Source organism: Pseudopodoces humilis, chromosome 4, assembly GCF_049639895.1.
Source record: "Pseudopodoces humilis isolate 2021_Gansu_Grassland_sample_001 chromosome 4, ASM4963989v1, whole genome shotgun sequence".
NCBI lineage: Eukaryota > Metazoa > Chordata > Aves > Passeriformes > Paridae > Pseudopodoces > Pseudopodoces humilis.
The window spans coordinates 75,332,790-75,353,397 of record NC_142203.1 but is presented as its reverse complement, the minus strand read 5'-3'; the positions used below and the strand labels follow the sequence as shown (position 1 = coordinate 75,353,397).

The 20,608-nt window shown below is 43.8% G+C and overlaps 1 protein-coding gene across 2 annotated transcripts in view; it reads left to right on the top strand.

The window, feature by feature from the left end:
* The first annotated feature begins 1,456 nt into the window (after positions 1–1,456).
* Positions 1,457–20,608, top strand: part of ST8SIA5 (ST8 alpha-N-acetyl-neuraminide alpha-2,8-sialyltransferase 5) — a 45,998-nt gene continuing 26,846 nt past the window's right edge. Inside the window, exons 1-2 of one of the 2 annotated variants that reach the window (XM_005528086.2) lie at positions 1,457–2,314; positions 16,833–16,940. In XM_005528086.2, the coding sequence (XP_005528143.1) occupies positions 2,184–2,314; positions 16,833–16,940 (239 nt within the window). In that variant the 5' untranslated portion in view covers positions 1,457–2,183. The remainder of the gene's footprint in view (positions 2,315–16,832; positions 16,941–20,608) is intronic. The other variant, XM_005528087.2, reaches the window with a different exon arrangement.

Here is a 20,608-nt window from a genome sequence, read left to right as displayed (position 1 = left end):
CTGCCTGTGTAGTATCTTGTGGGGCCTCAGCCTGGGAATTTTGATGGCCATACAGCTTTTCCTTTTCCTTATAGGATTTATGGTTAGATCCATCTAAATGGTACAGTTCCTATATGGAACACTCTCATATGATGTTAGCTTACGTGAACTGATCATTTGAAGAAACACATTTGGCCCCAGAGCTGATGGCTTTGACAATAGGGAATCAAACTACTTTAACTTGCAGTCCCTTGGTATGTTTATTATTCCCAGTACAGTGCATTCCACTGAGTTATTTTTCTAACCTAAATATTGGTTTTCTTTCCTTGGTTCTGGAAGACCCTGAATGACAAAATTGTAGAAGAGTATTTCCAAGGAAGTATCAACATGTCCTTGCCCTCTGCCTCTACTTTTCCCTGGATAATCTTTGATCTGACCCGGGGTCTCCACTCTATTTATATGCAAGGTGATAACGACTCCTGCATTTAGCAGGAATCAGATACAGAGGTGTGGGAGATGTGAGAGGCACCGAGGCAGGACATATCAGGGGCTGGATCCCTACACCTTCTCTGCAAAGTCAGTTGTGTCTGAAGTGCTGCTCTCCAGCCTGCAGGAGTTCAGGGTGACCAGCTTCATGCCTTAAATATCTTTTGTGACTTTTGTTGCTTAAAATTAGGTAAGGGAAAGCTTACCTAAATTTCTGTAGGTCATGCTGAGGACTAACCCTTTCTTCAAGGACTGTCTTGAAAGGGTTGCACAAAGTTACCTTTGGCCCTTCTGTGCATGGAGCATCAGTTGCAGCTGAAACAAAGTCCATGAGCGCTCCCTGTTTTCTGCTCCACACAGCTGGGCTGCTGGCACGCTAGAGCAATTTGCATACACTGATTTAACTGTTGGAAAATCTATTCACACAAAAATCTTCCTATTCTCTTAGACAAAGGATTCCCTCCCCCTCCCCCCCCCCCCCCCCATTTTGTTGTCAAAATCCTTTTCCCATCTGTTATTGTGGCAAAACAACCTCCTAGTCTGAATGTTTCATTCATGGATAAAGATTTCATTGGAACTTCTTTTAGGGTTGGGGCAGATTTTGCTCACGGTGAAATGAGCGACAAAACTCCCTGTGAGCTGAATTGAGCCTCTCCTGAAAATGAGGGGTTTTTAGTGGAGTTATGATGGCTGTGGACAAGGTCTTGCTGCTCTGCCCTTTCAAAAGAGAACTGTGTCTAGTGGAGGAACAATCAGAATATTTGTCTCTTTAAATGAATGATTCTTAGAGCCTGCACTGAGAGGCAGGCTCCCTCTCTGCGGCTGTGAGGCTACTCAGAGCCTCCAATAAATCAGCGTGCAGGCACTGAGAACTCTGTCCTTGAAGGGATGCACAGTGACCTTGCTTGTGCTTACTCTGGAGGAATAGGGGAAACAGAGGAGCCCAAATAGTGAGCGGTGTGTGACTGAAGGCTCTGCATTCTGCATGCAAATGCCACAGCACCGGAGCCCCAGCACGGACGGCACGCTTCTACAGAGAATGCAGCTTTCCTGACCAGACTGCTGCTACTGCTGTGTTTCTTTCTTTTTTTCTTTTATTTTTTTTTTCTTTCCTTTTATTTTTTTTTTCTCTTCCTGCAGGGTTCTGAATGAAATCCTCATGATTGTTGCATGCTTGCTCAATAATAGCACGCCCCAGTCACGTCTCCTTGCGAGCACATTTGGTCGGAATCACTGAGCAGAAGCAGAGAAGAGCTGACGACTATGTGCTTCCAACGCAGGTTGCCGGAGCCCCGTGTTTGCCATTGGCTGCAGTTTTCTGGTTTGTGTGCAGCTTCCCCCATCTGGAATATGAAAATGGGATTGAAGTAGATAATTGCTAGCAGCGGGTTTTCAAGAGAGGCTTAGAGGGAACAGAATGCCTCTCACACAGCACAGGCTGCCTGCACTGAGAGAGCTCTGAGAGATGATTTTAGATGTTACCCACGTCTGAATCTCCTGGAAACTTTACCATGGAAGAAAGCCATTGCGCACAGTCCTGGAGCTAACATCCAAAAGGGTCAAGGAAGGGGCAGCAGGGCCAGACAATGGGATACCTTGTCCTTGGACTGGTCACAAATAAGCCAGCAGACATTCCCCTCCGCTCCCCAGCAAAAAGGGCATGAAGGTGGTGATGAACTGAATTTTACCCAGTGAAGCTTCAGTGGTTTTTAAGAAGGATGGGATACACTGACCCTTCGTCAAGCCGGGATTTGCTGGGAAACAGAACTTTGTTCTTCATCTTCATCTGCGCCTTTGCCGTGGTCACCTTGCTGCAGCAGATCCTCTACGGAAGAAACTATCTCAAGAGGTAAGGGGGGATCAGAGGGAATAGGAAAAGTTGTCTGATCGGTTCAGATGGAGCTCCAGGCAAACCATTATAGCAGTTCAAACCACCTCTCAGTGTTTTGCTGATGGTAATAATATCTTGTCAATCTGGGAAGGTGCATCCAGCATCTGTAATGTCTGTTAGATTATGAATGCAGGAGAAGGTTAGGCAGAATATAATGTTTTGTGAGTTTCCTGGATTGTGTTTCAATCCTCAGCTGCAGCAAAAATACAGGTTTTTAATTCAACTTAATCAGAGTCATGCCACCTGAGTATTTGCCCCTGCACAGACCCTGCCCTACAAGGCTTCCCACTCTGTGTAAGTTCAGGCTAAAATGGCTTGAGAGGTTGAATTGAAGTAGCATGTTCATTGCTGAAACTTCAATGTCTTTAGAAACAGACATGCAGATGCAGCTCCTAAAATCAATATTAGTGTTCCAGATAACCGAGAGAGCACTTTATTTTTGCACTGCTGTGTTCTTGTGAATTGCTGCTGAGACTGCTTCGCTGTAGAGCACATCAGCCTTTGATCTGAAAATGCTCTTTTCACAGCAAACACCAATGGGGCTCTACAAATGTTTACCCTTGACCCATGCAGAGTTTATTTTACTTAAACCTAGTTTAAGAAGTTACAGCTTGCATGATTTTATGAAGATGAATGTTTCCCTTACATACTTTGAGGTAAGTGTTTCAGCTGTGTAGGCAGCTGCTGTGGATTTTTTTACTGGAATTAAGCTGCATTCTGCCAGGAGAGATCAATGGTTTGGTTCTTGCCTTGCTTGCAACTCATGTAGTTGTTTGCCTGGTGCCAAGAACAAGCAAAATGCTGGCAAATCAGCAAACGTTTCTCTCTGGGAGGGAAAAGCAAGAGTGATATTAATATGTTTAGACAAGGGTGTTGTTTATCCACAGAGCAATTTGTGTGTCTTGTGTAGCACAAGGCCTTGTCTGGGGGACTCAGATTTTTGGGCACCTCAGCTCCAGAAAGATGTGACTTCCTCAGCTGGAAGAAGCAGGAGTGAGCAGAAGTATAGAAAACATAGGGGTTTTTTGGCTTGGAGAAAATTGAGGAGAGAAAGGATAACTGACTTGAAATACCTAAATTAAATCTTAGAAGAAGAATGCAATGAATACATCTCTCTAAACACTCACAAAGTGACAAGATGTTATAGCAGGAAAGGTTTGGATTTAACCATAATGGGGAACTTTTAAAGAAAATAATTACCCGAAGAGGTATAAAATCTCCATATTTGGGGGGGCTTCAGAAACCTGGTAGGTGGACAAGGATAGTACTAAGCTTCCTCAGTGTTAAGAATACTACTTTATGACCAGGTTGAGATCTCATCTTGCCTTATTTTCCCAGTTTTTCTCATTTGTCCTGGAGGTGTGGCAGCCCTACCAATCCTTGCTTTTACAAGTCAAAATGATTGCAAGAGGATTAGAGAGAGGAAAAATAAATCCCAAGCACAAATTGAAATGAAAAATGGCAGAGTAAAGATAAAATGATGAGAAGATGCAACCAAAAACTCTTCCACTGAGTGATCTCTGTGGCCTGCCTCATGCCCTGGGAACCTCTCCTGTCATCATCAGGGAATGAAAAAGGGCTGATGTTCAATTCCCTGGATTGCAAGGAAAAAGTCTGGTTAGGGGAAAGTCTTGTTCTGAGCCCTCTGCCATGAAAAACTCTCAAGCAGGGAGATGACCATATATTTTGCCCCTTGGACTGGAAAACACTGTTGTTTTTGTTTTTTTTTTAACTCCAGCTTGCAATGACTTTTTTTTTTATAATTTATTTTTTATTAATCATGTGAAAATAGTCTCACAGAGGGCTCCCCTAACTCAGTACAGGAAAAATAAAGCACCTTTCTGCTGGGAATTGGCAGTTCCCACTTTCCATGGAAATAAAAATGCAGCATGTGGCTGTAAGATTTTGGTCACAGAAAGGTTATTTAAGCAGCGGCCTGAGTTGTTACCACAATATTATTATGAAGGTACTTTTTCTTTTAGCTTTCCTGTCCCTCCCTCACTCTTAATGCCCTGCAGTACCTTCTGGTGAGCATTCCAGGGCAGTCTGATTGCCAGCAAGCTCCGTGCAGGGGCAGCTGTAACCTTTATTTACTCTTGCATTTCACAGACCTCCGGTGTTAAGCCCCCTGCTAGAAGCTGATTCTGGCTGTGAGGCTCCTTGGACATGTTGTAACTTGTACCTGGTGGTTTTGGAGAGGCTCCTTGGAGAGTGGAAGTGGGGTATTTATAGCCCTGGTGCCCCTTGCCAAGCTGGAGCTTGGGGATGCTCCCTGAACCCGCAGCCATTTACTCTCTCAGATTCCATGTGCTCCTTTTTTTGGGATGCCTTTCCCTGCATCCCAACACCTGCAGCAACAGCAGGCCCCACGGCCTCTTCCCAAGGCAGCAGGAAGAAAATCCCCCATGTATTTGGAGAAACCTGAAAATTGCCCTAAAGTACTATTTCAGTAAATGTACAGTGCTTTTAAGTCTAAATATAACACCAGGGTAGCTCTTTCCTCTGCTAGAAGATGGTGGAAATGGGCAAAGGCCAGCAAGGCAGGGAAGCGTGATCTAAAACAAGCAGCTTGGGCACAATGCAGGTGACAGCACAGACTCAGGACTGGTCCCAAAAAGAAGAGTGGAGAAAGGTACCCTGTTCTGGGAGAAAGATGGAAAAGTTTGCTGCATGGCTGTAAGCTGTGCCATGCCACTTCCCCTCATAAGCAGGGAACAGGCTGGTTTGATGGCCATGAAATCCCCCCTGAGGCTGTCCATGGAGGGGGCCATGGAGCATTGGGGTCCTGCACTTGCCCCTGGGCTTGTTCCCAGAGCTTCTGTGGGGGTGGCAGGACTGTGGACGGGAAAGGATGCTCCAGGAAATAAGCTGCTCAGTGAAATTTGATAAGGGGCCCAGCCCCTGGTCAAAGTTCTCTCTTTCCATTTATGGGATGTTAATGGGCTCCTGGCATTGCTGGAAGAAGGGGACAGTGCAGAGATCTAATTTCTAGGCATTCACACATTTTTCACCCACTGTGTAATATTCTCCACTCCTTCCTTTGCAATTTTATACAGTCATTGGAAAGCAGAATCCTGCCCACCTTTTTTTTTTTTTCCCTTTTTCAGTTTTCTCCCAGGTGGGATGGATGTGGGGCTCTCACCAAGGCCAATGCCTCATCCCTGTAGTTGCAGCTGAAGTCCTAACAGGAGAGTCAAACTGCAAGCTGGAGAAATAACATTGGGAAGCTCTGGTCTCTGTAGTGTCTGATCCCGAGTGAAAAGGATGATGAAATGAGATATAATTAAGGGGCTTTAATACCGATCTCTGGGGTAATTATTTTTATTTTAGGATTAATGTGATGATTAAAAATCCACTGCATTGATCTGCTAAAGTAGGTTAAATGCTGGGGACTTCTGCTTAAATCCAGAGCTGCCACTTGCTTTTGTATTGACTCATCTTTCCAATGCTCGCCTTTCAGCTGAATTTTCTTTTGAATCAGATGCTCGGCTGAGGGCTGGCCTTTTTTTGTCAGCTCTTGTTTGGCCAGCAGGGAATAATCCTGGATTACATCAGGAAACTGCCACTACTGTAAAAAAATGTTGAAATCTGTCTTCATCTCCCAACCTGTAGCATGGGAGAGATCAATAGGACAGTCCTCCCCTTTGGCAAGGGAAAAATATCAGAGCAATACTTTGCTATATACCAATATTCTGTTGGTAGGAAATTCACTAAATTCTGGGTGTTTTAACAGACTGACCTCTGCACAGGAAAAGTGTCAGCTGAAGAACGGAATCTGCACCTTTAAAACTCTTTTTTTTTTTCTGCTGAGTGAGGAGAACACATTTCCAAAACTATTAAAGACTCTAAACAAATATTACCCCAGGGCCTGCCAGAGGGTAAATAAAAGATCTCAAAGAATCACACAGAAAGAGTCAGCAAACCTTCCCATGCAGGCAGTCTGCATTATCTGAAAGCTTTGCACCTTCTAAATGAGACTAAAACATCACTCTCATGTATGTGTGCCCTTTTACTAATATCAGAATCTCATGACCTGAAGTAAGCCCATAATTTTTGAATATCTTAGGCAGCTTTTATTCAACAGCTGCAAGTCAATTCCCAGGCATCTTTACTTCTTTCCTTACAAGATTATTTGCGATCACCTTCTACACTGCATGGACTAAAGGAATAAACCCAGAGAAAATAAACCTGAGCTACACATTTCAGAGATTATTTAGTCTGTACCCTAAAATCATGTTTTTCTTACAGCAGGGACATCAGAAATTGCAATGGGGACATGGAGGCTACATGTGACCCAAGCTGTATTTTGTCTTAAACTGTTTTTTTGTCCTAACTACAGCCAGCTCAGGTCACTTGAGAGCTCCTGCCCCATCCCTGGCACACGCTCCTCTGGCCAGCTCATAACACCCCATGGATGTGTTAACCATAACCTAAGACCTTCTATTCCTGTGTAAAAACTCTTCTTCCATTTAAATATCTTCCCCAAGAGACGTAATCTGAAGGTCATCGAGTGAGTCATCTCTCTCTGGTCACACAGCTCTATGCATCCAGCTCTAGCTAGAGGGAATTACTACCCCACAGAAATTACATGTATCCTGTGAGTCATCTGGATGAATCCCTGACAAGGCACTGGGAAGCTCTTGGGTTTGGGAGGTTTCATGCAGAGAAGAGTGTTGTGAACTTCAAAACAAAGCAAGGTCTTCAAACAATATAGAACACACACAAAAAAACCCAACATGTTTACGGGATATAGCCATCACCTTAAAGTGACCAGATCTAGTAGAGCACAGCAGGAGAAGCTGAGACTCCTGCCATGCTGTTCCTGCTACAGGGCATTCCCAGGACCATTTCATGGGGTGCCAGGCATCCCTGTTGCCAATGGGGTGGAGAGGGCAGAAATAACAGAGTGCTGATAGATTAATTCAGCCGTCCCCAAAGTCATGGGATCACAGAATCACTGAACGGTTTGGGTTGGAGGGGACCTTAAAGCTCATCCAGTCCCACCCCCTGCCATGGCAGGGACACCTTCCACTGTCCCAGGCTGCTCCAAGCCCTGTCCAGCCTGGCCTTGGACACTGCAGGGATCCAGGGGCAGCCCCAGCTGCTCTGGGCACCCTGTGCCACCACTCTCACAGGGAACAATTTCTCCCAGCATCTACCCTAAACTTACCCTATGTCTATTTGAAGCCACTGCCCCTTGTCCTGCCACTCAAGGCCCTAGTCTCTCATCTTTCTTCTTGGCTCCCTTCAGGAGCTGAAAGGCCACAATTAGGTCATCCCAAAGCTTCTCTTTTCCAGGCTAAACAATCCAAATTCTCTCAGCCTTTTCTCATGGCAGAGCTACTCCATCCCTCTGATCATCCTGGTGGTTTCCTCTATACTGGCTCCAACATACTGATGTTCCCCCATCCAGAAGCTGGATGCAGTCATCCCATCCCACTAGTTATCCCATTCCTTTTTGCACTGCTGCTGTTGGTTGTTTAAGGCAATTCTCCTGAATCAGAAAATTTTTCCTTCTTCTACTTAGAGGTCTGAGAATTTTTAACCAAAATTTTAATTTGCTTTTAAAGGAGAGCATCAATTGGCTGAGTTTTAGTACTAGAATGTGAGGAAATGTTATTTCCTCTACTGTGCTCGCTGGCAGTGCTCCCCATGGCCCTGATGCAGAAAACCAGCAGGGTTTGTATCCCTGCTCCCTCTGTGCTGTATTTCTAGCACTGTTTTGTTTCACCTCTGCTGTTGAGATGGCAAAACCACCTGCTGGTCTGGTCTGTGACTTGCCAGTCCTTCTCCACCCTTCAGATGGCAATAAATGAAGGTAATGAACATCTGTTATTTCAGTGTTTCACATGTGCAAATTGCATCATCCCAAGCGTGTCACACCCTGGTGTGTTACACCATGGTCCTTCCTGACCTCAGATTATGAAGGATGTGTTACTACAGAGTGGCCTTTGGACACTTGCCCCTTTTATTGTGGCTGTGGCCATCCAGCAGCTCCTAGGCCAGTGTCCACAAGCCCACCCTGTGGTTGGTTTAGATCATGTTGGGCTGTAGGAGGTCTCCAGAAACTTTTTGCCCTGGAGCAGTGAATTACAGGTATCCTGTTTACCAGTCAAAAAGTGGCCATTGTCCTTACTGATTAATACAGACAATTCAGTGCTGATTCTAATCACATAGTACCCAGTAGCAGCTTCCTTCAGTCTAACTTCATTGTGTGAAGATCTAGACCTGCCTCTGTCCATGCAAACAATTCCTCCTGAGTATTTGGTTGAATATTTGGGTTAAATCCTCATTTTACACAGATCTGTTGCCTCAGTATGACGAAAAAGTTGTTGATGCCCAGCACCCAGCACCTTTTCACCCAATGTGATTTAACTGTTGTGACGTTTCTTTTAAAGAAGAAATGCCATCAACTTGTTTCACGATGTTTTGAAAATAATTACCTGCTTGGCCTCTATGTGTGTGGGCAGGTACAAAGTTCAGTCTTGCCTCCACTTGTAAAAAGCCAAACCCAGAGCTCTGTGCTCCCATTTTGGGTTGCTCTCCACCCATGTTCCCCACAGCCCCAGCTGTGATGGATCACACCCTTGACCACTGACCTCTGTGGCCAGTGTTGATGACCTGGTCACTTGGTCTTTTATTTTTGACCCAGTTGGAGTTTCCTGATCATTCTTACACTTGCTGGATTTGGTTCAGGCATAATCACTGTGCAAAGCTTTGTATTTTCTTACTTCCACTGTGCTTCATTCTTACCCCTGATTGCTTTTTCATTTCATTTCTCAATTTTTAATTCAAGTGTATTCATTGCTCAGCAGTCCATGTCTCCTTCAGGCAAATCATGGACTTAACCTCTCATTTCTTTGGGGCATGCTTGCCCTCTGTTGCTTGCATCCATTTTGCTTTTCCATCAGCCCAGCAGATAGTTACTGTCCTTCCATGTCCTTTTTCTTTAGTTGGGTTTATGCTTTAGTTCTCAGGGTGAAAACCTTAAAAGCAGCCTCTGTCACTGGTACAAATACAGCCAAATTCGGGATTTTGACTGTCCTAACTGAACATCTTAGGCTTGTAAGTATTTTGGAGGGGTTGTATAAGTGGCAGGAGAAGACTGTGCCATCCACTCCTGGAGAGACGGAATGGAGATGGAGAGAGGGAATATTTGCTCCTCCTGTGCCTGGCACTGGGTACATACTCATTGACTGTGAATGCATTTTGCTCTTCAGCATGAGCCCTCAGGGCAGTGTAGGGACACCTGACCTGATGCTGAATATATTAATACTGGAAACTTGAGATGCAGTGCAATTATTTTAGTCAGATCTCTTGTGGTGTGGTGAGATTTGGAACCCACGCTGCATAAGGCATCTACCATCTCAAATGTCAGAATTTGCTGGTATCTTAAAACATTTCCTGTGAATCTCTGTGCTCAGGGTTTGGTTGTTTTTCTTTTCTTTTCTTCTCTTGAAAACCTCCTGCCTCACTATCATTTCATTCTGCTGTTGGTTTTGTGCTACCCCTCAGTATTACAAATAACTATGTTTCAATTATGAATAATTATAATTAACTAAAATTATGATTAATTATTACCAGTAGGGTTGATAGAGATTATCTATTACTCCTAAAATGTTTATCTTCCAGTCACAAATGAGAAAAGATAAGATTGTAATGGTTTGGAAGGTATCCTTTGATGTTCTTGATGTCTTGGTCAACATTAAGTCCAGTTTAAGCCAACTATTTGAATGTGTTTTATCCTTCCTGGGAAGTGATTTTAGACCAAGTTTTTTCAGATATTGCTTGTGAATATCTGATGCAAGATTTAACCCAAATGTGAAATGTGCTACGTGAAACAAAACCTCTTTTCTGTGTAATAATGGTTATAATCCAGAAGCTTCCCACCTATGTTTCCAATTCTGCTTTTTGTACTAGTCAAAATATACTCCTCCACCATTTTAATACTATTATTTCCCTCTAACATAAGGAGCCAAACTCGTCCCTGGTATAATTCTGTGAGGCCAAGAGTGTGGTGAAACCAGACGTGCTCCTTTCCCACATCCTCCATCCATATTTTGTTTTTCATGGGGCCCGTGTTATTTAATTTCTTCCTTTTGTTGTGAATATACCATTCCTGCTCTTTCACATATTTTCATACAATTTTCAAAACCTTTTAATAATCTTGTCCCTGTGAGATGGCAAGTGATCAGATCAGTAATTACTCACTGTCAGTCAATTTGCAAAGCTGTAGGTCACTGAGACAAAGGTTGGTCTCTATTAGTGCAGCGAGCAGAAGTGTGTGTTGGCTTGCGTCAGGACTAAAACTTGTATTTTGCTAATTTCTCTGCAAAAATAAGTATTTCTCTAAACTTAACTGGTCAGATTCAGCACTGCTTCCACTGAAAAATATTATTTTTTTTATGGACTCACATAAGAAGGAGAGCATCTTGCTCAAGTACTTGAGCTGGCCCCAGGAATTTTTTATTTAGTTGTGCCCTGCCTGGGAGTTGTATGGCCCTGGAATCTGGACTGAAAGAGGCCAGCTACTAGGTCTGGCCCTTTTGTCAGGAAAAAGGTTGTGGACACAGGCTAGGCAGTGTTGATCTCAGTGTCTCACTGTTCTCTGTGGTAACTTTAGTCCTTTACTCCTTTTGGGCCCCTTTGATGTCTTTTCAAGGGCAGTGTAAAAAAACTTGCTGCTTCTGGCCTGTGCAAAATGGAAAGGGATCCTTGTTTCTGCTCCAAAACTCTTCTTACCTCTGTCTCTGCAGGCTGCTGTGCTTCTCTTCACTTGTGCAGCAGTCTGACATGCTGGAGATTCCTGATATTCCCCTCACCCAAGCTCCTCTCACTCCCTGATCCATTTTAGTGAGTGTTTCCAATCACTCTCATCTGCAGGTCACTTATGCGTACCACGGTTTTAGTTTTATTTTCCGTACACCCTGTGGACACAGTGAGTCATAGTTTCCTCATTTTGCAGAAAGAAGGAACTGGATCTCTAGCAAGATTAACCATCTGACTTTCCAACACCTCTGTGACATCCCTGTTAATAGGCTAGGGGCATCACTTTCCATTTTCAGAGAGAGCAGAATGATCATTTAACACAAAAGTCTTCAGTTCTTCCTCCTCAAGGTCACAAGAGTTACAAAACAGGGAAACTGAGGTACAGTGAAAGTGATTTTCCAGTGACTTTAGGCCAGGTGGCCTGGACTGTTGGTCATCAGAACAGGGACTGCATGTGGCTTCTATATCTGAATAGTGTGTAACAGGGAAGCACAGCACCATGACCAGGCCTGCAGAAATAGGATTATAAAATTACTAATGATATATATGGAATTAATGAATATATAATATATATATATATATATTTATGTATATATTTATATATATATATAAAATATATATAATATGCTTATAACTCTGACAGGAGCCAGAGTCACAAAACCTGGGTTTCCTGTCACCTCCCAATGGCCTCTTTGTTAGGGAGAGTGCATATAGAAAAGGGATATGAGAACTGCTGGATAGCAAAAGCAGGAATAGTGAAGACAAATAATAGAGGGAGCTCAGAAGGACAATTAAATAATTTGCCTTGTTCTTGGAGACATCCGTATCTTCCTTCCCATCCTCTGCTTCTCCTTCTTTGCCCATCTGTGTAGGCCAGCAGCTGAGTCAGACTTTGGCTTAGCTTCACCATTATAAAATATTTCTTTCTGCCTGGTTTTGCTTGGGTTTGGATTTAGTCTGGCTGTGGTAGATGCCAAATGAGGGTAGTGGTAGCTGTCACCTTCTAAAGATGAGTGGAAATCGCCTGCTGCCTGGGATTAATGGGATTTAAAGGTGGTATGTGTGGAAGAGATTGTGGCTGGAGTGATGCCCCTGCTGCCACTCAGTCACTGTCACCCAGAGGTGCTGATCACTGTGTCACTCAGCAAACTGAGTGTGCCACCTGCACCAAACTGCTCTTGTGCCTGGAAAACACATGGATCTGTCCTGAGCAAGTTCTGCTGTATACATGGTCATGGCCCACTCTCTGGGTAGAGCCCAGACATGACCTCCAGCTGGGCTTTGGAGACTTTTGGGTCTCCTTCATTTAGCAGCTCCCTTTTATAAGCCTTGCCTTCTGGTCTGAAGTGAATTTTCACCTTCCCTTCCCTTTTCAGAAGGACAATAGGCATTGCTGAGGGGGGGATCTCAGCGTGACAGCAGGATTGGTGCAAAGCTGCTCTCTGCAATTCATCCGCTTGCTCATTCTTGCCTTGTAGTTCAAAAACCTCATAATTATCTGACATCCTCTGCTCTTAAAACCTCTTCTTGTGTAGGAGTTGTTTTTTGTTTGGATTGCAGCAACAGGCTTTCAGTCTTTGCTTCCTGCTGCTTCCTGACAGAGGTTTTGACAAGCCCTTCAGAGTCACTGCTGCTTTGTTAATTTTCTGGCTTTTCACTCCCTCCTCCTATTATTACTTTAAGCTGGTGTTTATTTGACCACACACTGATTCAACACTTACAGTTACCAATTAGGATCAAGATATTGCTTTGACATTTACCTGAAACTGAAGGTCTCTGTTGCTAAGACATCCAACTTCACGGAGTTTCTCCAAAGCAAGGCAGAGCATTGCTCATACTTTTATTTGTTAGGGGTTAGTCTTGTGATCAATGGTGTCCATAACTGACGTACATCTTCCTTGATGAACAATTTGCTTACATGCATGGGCAAAACAAAGAGCCTCTGCACTAAGAGACTTTCTGGTTACTACCTTTTATGAATTTTTTCCTTGCCATCATCAGCATCACACACTGTGGACACATACCAGTTTTAGAACTTGTTATATTAGGGCAAATTGAGAAAATGGCAAATTTCCACTTGGCAATAATTGGCAATGATTCCAGGTTTAAAATTAGTTTTTCTTTCTTTATTTTTTCCTTTTATTTTTTCTTTTAACTTTTATTTTTTTTTAACTGTAATTTACATAAACTATGTAAATTACATAGTAGACCTTTATGTCTAAGTAATTTCCTCAGCTTTCCTCACCTTCTTTTAATCATTCCTTACCCTCTTGTTTTTGCTCTGATGCTTTTCCTCTTCCTTTTCTGTGTTTCCATCCTATGTGTGCTTTTGTATTGCAATTCTATTCACAGAACCTTAATTTGTTTACCTGTTTAAATGCAGTTAGTGCTGAGAGTGATCATGGTACAATTTGACTGAAATAGAATACCAAAAAAATACATTGATGAAGTGGTTCAAGTATCTTTTCTCTTTTCTCAGGCTGTTTGCACATTTGGCCAGACAATTTTCATGGATACATACAACTCAAAACTGAGAGGATTAGAAAATGTTATATTTCAAAAAATAAATTCTCCCAACTCAAGGCTGATTGAAATCAATGGTACAGCTCTCAGTAATCCTGTTTAGCAGCAGAATAAATTCAGTGTTTTTAAATGTCTCAACCTTGGTTTCTACTCAGTCCTAATACTACAAACCATTATTTATGGAAGTTGTTCTCGAGAAAGACATTTATTGTACCACCCCTGCAAAAAATGCAGAGCAGCAGCTTGGTCTCAGTCTTGCAGACTCAGCCACAGTGAGGCATACAGCCCTACAAGCAGTGCAAAATTTCTTTGGTGGGATGTTTTGTATATTTATAAGTCTGTATTCTGTTAATCTCTGGAGTACCTGTTGAAAGAAGGCGTGTGGTCTGTGTGGTTCAGAGCTGGACACTTAACTTCTGTCTGACCCTAAGCTCAGCTCACAGCTTTGTACTTTGTCCTTAACCACAGAGAAGCGCCCCTCACAGAATATTTTTGTACCTCAATTAGATCCCCACCCTGCCACTTCAAAGCTAAGTATATTAAGCTGGTCATCATAAGACATATCTGCCATTCCTCAGGGTTAGTCTTCCAGTCTCCCCTTGGATCTCACCCAAAATGTGAATGTCCTTTACATTTGGTGCCTCTCCTGCGGTGCACGCCCTTCCCCAAAAACAGCTTGATGAAAGGGATGCATTAAAGGGTGATTTTACAATTTGTTTTGCCTGATGGACAGATTCACCCCCCTCCACCTTGGAACATTTACTTAGGTTTCCCTTCAGCTGTTATATGCAGAGTAAAGACATAGGGAAAGGACTTTACTGCAGGTTTTAATTCTTCATTTAATCCACCTGAATCTTTGCTATGGTGTAGGAGAGTTCAACTGTGGAGGACACACCAACACTGGCCATTTATCTGGATTAATGCTCTCTACTTCAGTTTTCAACCAAATATCTAAGCCTCAAACAGAGAATTTTAATCCAATTAAAAAGCACAATTCCAGCTTGGTTTCCCCCCACTTTTATCCTCTCTCCCAATGTATCATTCAGTGATGCCTTTAGCAAATTAGTTTAAAAAGATATTTTTACAGCTATACACTTATATGTCTTTTATAAAGATATATATTTGAAGAAACCATGTTTCTATACCAGTTACAGTGCGGCAAAAAATGTGGTATATGGGAGAGAACCAAAAGTGTTTGTTTCAACAAGCCTCAAAGTGAGGGTGTCTGAGTAATTTTCTTATGTTTTCTTCACACTAATAATCCACTCATAAATTGTTCCTTGAGCAGATCAGCTGATTAAAAATTGCCAGAGAAACACAAGTTATGGGACTGCCTGATAATCCAGAGCACTGCAGTACCCTATGGCCATTATAGCATGATGTATACACACTCTGATATGAATCACAGAATCACAGGGTGGTTTGGGTAGGAAGAAACCTCATCCAGTTCCACCCCCTCCCATAGCCACGGACACCTTCCCCTGTCCCAGGCTGCTCCAAGCCCTGTCCAGCCTGGCCTTGGACACTGCAGGGATCCAGGGGCAGCCCCAGCTGCTCTGGGCACCCTGTGCCAGGGCCTGCCCACCCTCCCAGCCAGCAATTCCTTCCCAATATCCCAGCTGGGCCTGCCCTCTGGCACTGGGAAGCCATTGCCTGTGTGCTGTCCCTGCAGGCCTTGTCCCCAGTCCCTGGGCAGCTCTCCTGGAGCCCCTTTAGGCCCTGCCAGGGGCTCTCAGCTCTCCCTGGAGCCTTCTCTTGTGCAGGGGAGCAGCCCCAGCTCTCCCAGGCTGGCTCCAGAGCAGAGGGGCTCCAGCCCTGGCAGCAGCTGCGTGGCCTCCTCTGGGCTGGCTCCAGCAGCTCCACGTCCTTGTGCTGTTGTTGCCCAGGGCTGGGGCAGCTCTGCAGGTGGGGTCCCACCTGAGCACAGGGGCACAGGGGCACAATCCCCCCTCCCCTGCTGCCCACGCTGGGGGATCAGCCCAGGGCAGGGGGTTCAGGGCTGGGGCAGGTCCAGCTCTCACCCCCAGCACCCCCAGGTCCTTCTCCCAGGGCTGCTCTCTCTGCTCATCCCCAGCCTGGATTGATCCCAGGGGCTGCCCTGACCCAGCTGCACTCGGCCTCGTTAAACCTCATGAGATTCCCCTGGACATATTTTAACACCCCATGTTGTTTCTTCTTAATTCCCTGTGCTAATAATTGCTGCTAATTAGACTAGAGGATGGATGTGAGATTTACCAGCCCTTGTCATTAGCCTGGTGATCAGCAAAACTATTGGGGTCCTGAATGCCCTTTTCTTCGGACAAAGTGTGCTGGTAGATTGCTTCCTGGCTGTCCCCACATACCCCAACTGGGAAGTTAACTTTCAGTATTGGCAGCGCCAAATGTTCACAGCTCAGCTTGCCAGGCTTCTGAAATAATGGAATTGGGTTAAAAAGGACAAGTTTAAAAATAGCAATCTGCAAGATCCTTTCTTGTTGGCTTCTGAGATAAGGGAAGGGTTTTCACTTGTGTTGTCAAATATTTCCCCATCATTTTTAAATTTCTACCCTGCTATTGGTGTAGTTTCCAGAAGACGGCAGGCATCATGGGTGTTGGAACAAATCTGTGAGAGTCTGGAAAACAGAGACTTGAGATGACTGTGTTTATGCATAGGCTTAAAAAATGCCATCTTTCCCAACAGGCAAAGGAAGCATTATATTGTGACTTTAGATATGTCATCTAATGACACATCCTTTGCTAGCTGAGCCAACAAATCAGAGAAAGGACCCAGTGCCCACCACATTTAGCAACTATTGTAGATGTAAAACTGAAGTTTGGAGTTTTTACTTCTTTGGCCCTGTGATTTTCCATGTGTCCAGCTTTTTGCCCTTGTGTTTTGTAGAATGAAATTTCTGCCTCCTCATACGTGTGTGTTGTTTACGAGCACAGATAATTACTGGCCTTCAGTTTTGTCTGGGGAGCCTAGTATTGTTTTCATGCAAGGACTTGCAGAGTCTATGGGAAGTAAAAATTAATCGTTTACCCTAGTAAGGTGATATGTTGTTGTTCTTGCTATCTTTTAATTGTTTTTGATAAATGTGTCATAGTCACGTTTGTATGTTAAGAAATAGGACATGAGAACTCATGCTGATAGACTTAACCTAATGAATGATATCAAATATCAACTGCCTCATTTTCTTGCTAGAGGGCTGCAGTTTAGCTGGCAGAATGGAGAGGAATTGGCAAATTGGACCGGCACCTTTAATTTCACGGATGACGGAGCAGTGAAGAGTGGCAGTGACACAGGCACCAGGTACCAACATCCAAGGGAATGACTGAAGAGATCTGTCTCTCATTGTATGAACCACAAATGTGAGCACAGGCTGTATGAAAAATGAGATTTGCAGTGTGCTTTGGCTTCTTGGCACTGCTCCCCACAGTACAGAAGATGTCAGGGATGTCCAAACACTGTGCTGTTTTCCCCCTTGCAAGCCTTGGGAACATTTTGGAATATGCCATAAGCATCCATGAGGTCTACAGGAGAGTGGCTGCTATGTCCTAGCCTCTCCTGTTTCCCTACCAATGCTGTGTGTCAAGGTGTGGCAGTATGGGAGGAAGGGACTTCGGCAGAGAATGTCCCAACATGACAGTATTGGTGCATACAGAGCACACTGGGGTATGTGGTCTTTAGAATAAAACATGTGTTCCATGAAAACATAGTTTAATTTGAATTCTTTTCAGGGCCTAGCAGGGGGAAAGTTTTCTGTCAAGATAAGACTGGAGTATTTATTTTATTTACAGTATTTGGCAATGTGAGAAGCACTGATGTGCTGCTGCACTCTTTGTACTTCCTAGCTTGACATGGGCTCAGATGTCTGCAGGGTCATGTGCAGACTCAGAAAACTGGCAGCAGTTGTGCCTAAAGAGCTCCACAGCTATCCCAGGCCATCTGCACAAATCCAGGCACCAGCACAGGCACTGGATATTTGGGCTGTCTGCCTGGAACACTAGTCACAGGGGTTAAAAATCATGAGTCATGTGTAGCATCAAGTTCAATAAGCAGCAGGGAAATCTTAGAAAGAACTGTAAAATAAAGAAAAAAACCTAAAAACAATTAAAAGAACCTTACACTTAATACTTGTGTATAAAAAAACCTCTGGGTAAATTTCCCATTTTATTTTAAATATCATCATTTTGTAACCATACACTGCTACAGCTGTGGAGCTGATAGCACTTCAAAGGCAAGCAGAAGTTGCAGAGTCTAACCTGCCAGAAATCATCCTGTCACTGAACCACAGCAATGCTGCAGTTCCTGTTCAGGCTCTTGCTGTAATGTGATCCTGTACGAGTGCTGCCTGCTGCTCTGCTGGCTGGTCTTGTAAAGGTTCTTTATAAGAGCAACCAACCCCCACTGCAGTTTTTCACTTAGAGCAGGGGGAAAAAAGGTTCGTGTGTATATGTGTGTCTATCTATCTATCTATCTATCTATCTATCTATCTATCTATCTATCTATCTATCTATCTATCTATCTATTTATCTATCATCTAATCTTCTACTCTTGTTGCCTTTTTAGTGTCTGCTTATACAGTCTGTATTTACAAAGTCTTCAATTTAGGCACTTGGCTTATAAAAGAACTCAGTGTGACACAAAGCCACACATCATCTTGACGGCATGAGGAAATAAACAAATATAGATTTCCTCCTCTAGACACCTTTGAGACAATTGAACCATCACTGATTGCATGACTGGGAATCAAAACCCTTGAATACAAAAGACATGGTCATGAGGGGCTGAAACACAGTGCTGCTCTCATTCTCTTCAGCCTCTTCAAAGACAAAGAGGTTCAAGGTACAAGTGGTTTTTACACAAACAAACTGCTCAAGCTAGATAGAAACTGGAAAAAGTTATAATATCACTGGGGAAAAAAAGTGTCTTTCAAAGCCTGTGTTACGTGATATGTTAGTGGTTGTGTCTCTACTGCCCAGGCTCCCCAGGGAATGGTGACATTTGCGAGGCTGCCAGAGCTCCAGGAGCACTTAGACAGTGCTGCCAGGGGTGCCCAGGGTGGGATTTTTGGGGGGTCTGTGCAGGGAAAGGTCTGGACTCTGATGATCCTCGTGGGCCTCCTCCATCTCAGGACATTCCATGGTTCTGTGTTACTGATAGCGGAGCTGAAAGCTTTTCAGTCAGGGATAAGTCTACCTGCAACATATTTCACACCTAAGGGTGTTAGAGATATTACTTATCGTTTTGTCTACTGTATGAAACCTGAGAATATAGGAAAATAAAAAAGTACTCTGTAAGTGTGGAGGTGAGACTGTGTGGTGACTACTGCAGAGCTCTGTCAAAATTGTTTACTATTTACCTTTGATCACCTTTCAGGCTGTGTTGTCACCAGACATCTCCTGAGAATCTTAATCTGACACTCAACTTTAGGCTGTTGATATAAAATGAAAACAAGTCTTCCTCTAATGAATAATTCTTTCCACTGAATGGAAAACTTTCAGAGTACATTTCACAGAACTGATTTTATTTGTATATATTTACAGAACTCCAGAGAGATGTCTGAAGTGCACAAAACTAATTGTATATCAGCATAAGCACAGAGAATACCTTTCACTGCACAGCTCTGCAGTTTTCTGTGTCATCACCTTCTTGTCAAAGGTTTGGTGATTAAAGATATTAATTGAAATAGATATGAATATGATTTCCATTAATCTGTACAATTTATATATATATAGAGACACATGTTTATTCATGCATATGTGGTATCAACTCGAACATATTCTAGAACTAGTCTTTATCTTTTAATTACATAACTTAATGCAGGGTGTAGAGATGCTGACAACTCATCCTGTAGGAGTGAAATTTTAGATGAAAATGAGGGGCTTTCAAAGCAAAGGCACGCTGAAAGAATGAGTGCATTAGAATTGCAAGTCAGCCAAACTTCATGACAATCATGGCCTTAGGGGAAACCAGTGAACAGTGAAGATTAAACACTGCATGAAAATGATCAGGTAAGAAAGAGATGAAGATTATTGTGTTATGTGATTTCAGTAAACACTGAGTCACTCCTCACAAACAATGGTTTGGGTTGGGAGGGACCTTGAAGCTCAGCCCAAGCCACCCCCTGGTCATGGACACCTTCCACTGTCCCAGGTTGTTCCAAGCCCTGTCCAGGCCTTGGACACTGCAGGGATCCAGGGGCAGCCCCAGCTGCTCTGGGCACCCTGTGCCAGGGCCTGCCCACCCTCCCAGCCAGCAATTCCTTCCCAATATCCCAGCTGGGCCTGCCCTCTGGCACTGGGAAGCCATTGCCTGTGTGCTGTCCCTGCAGGCCTTGTCCCCAGTCCCTGGGCAGCTCTCCTGGAGCCCCTTTAGGCCCTGCCAGGGGCTCTCAGCTCTCCCTGGAGCCTTCTCTTGTGCAGGGGAGCAGCCCCAGCTCTCCCAGGCTGGCTCCAGAGCAGAGGGGCTCCAGCTCTCTGGTGGCTGAGGTCTGAAATCAAACACACTTTTGTCACTGAGCCCTGCTCTGACAGCTCTGCTGTGCTGGGATAACTCAGCTAACCCAGGTTTTCATCAGAGTGCTTAAGACAGTTTTTCAGAATGTGTAGAAGCAGCCCATGGAAATAAAATCTTATGTCATATATGTGGTGCACCCAAGAGTGTGGATCCTGTTTGTGTCACCTAATACTGCTCTGGGCAGACACTTGACAGGTGTCAATTTGCTGGGTCTTTTTGGGCAGCAGAGCCTTCATTTCAACTCAGATTACATTGCTGAGGGCCTTCAAGGTAGCAAGGAAATTGTGAATACTAGCAAGAAGTAATAGTGAAACATAGGAGCCCCCCAAAAGCATAGGAATTTCAACCAAAGGATGACTACTCACACAGATGCAATAAGAACCAGTTGTTGAACACTGGCATATTTTTGATTCTTGTGCACCACCCATTAATCATATTTCTATCTTTTGCATTTTACT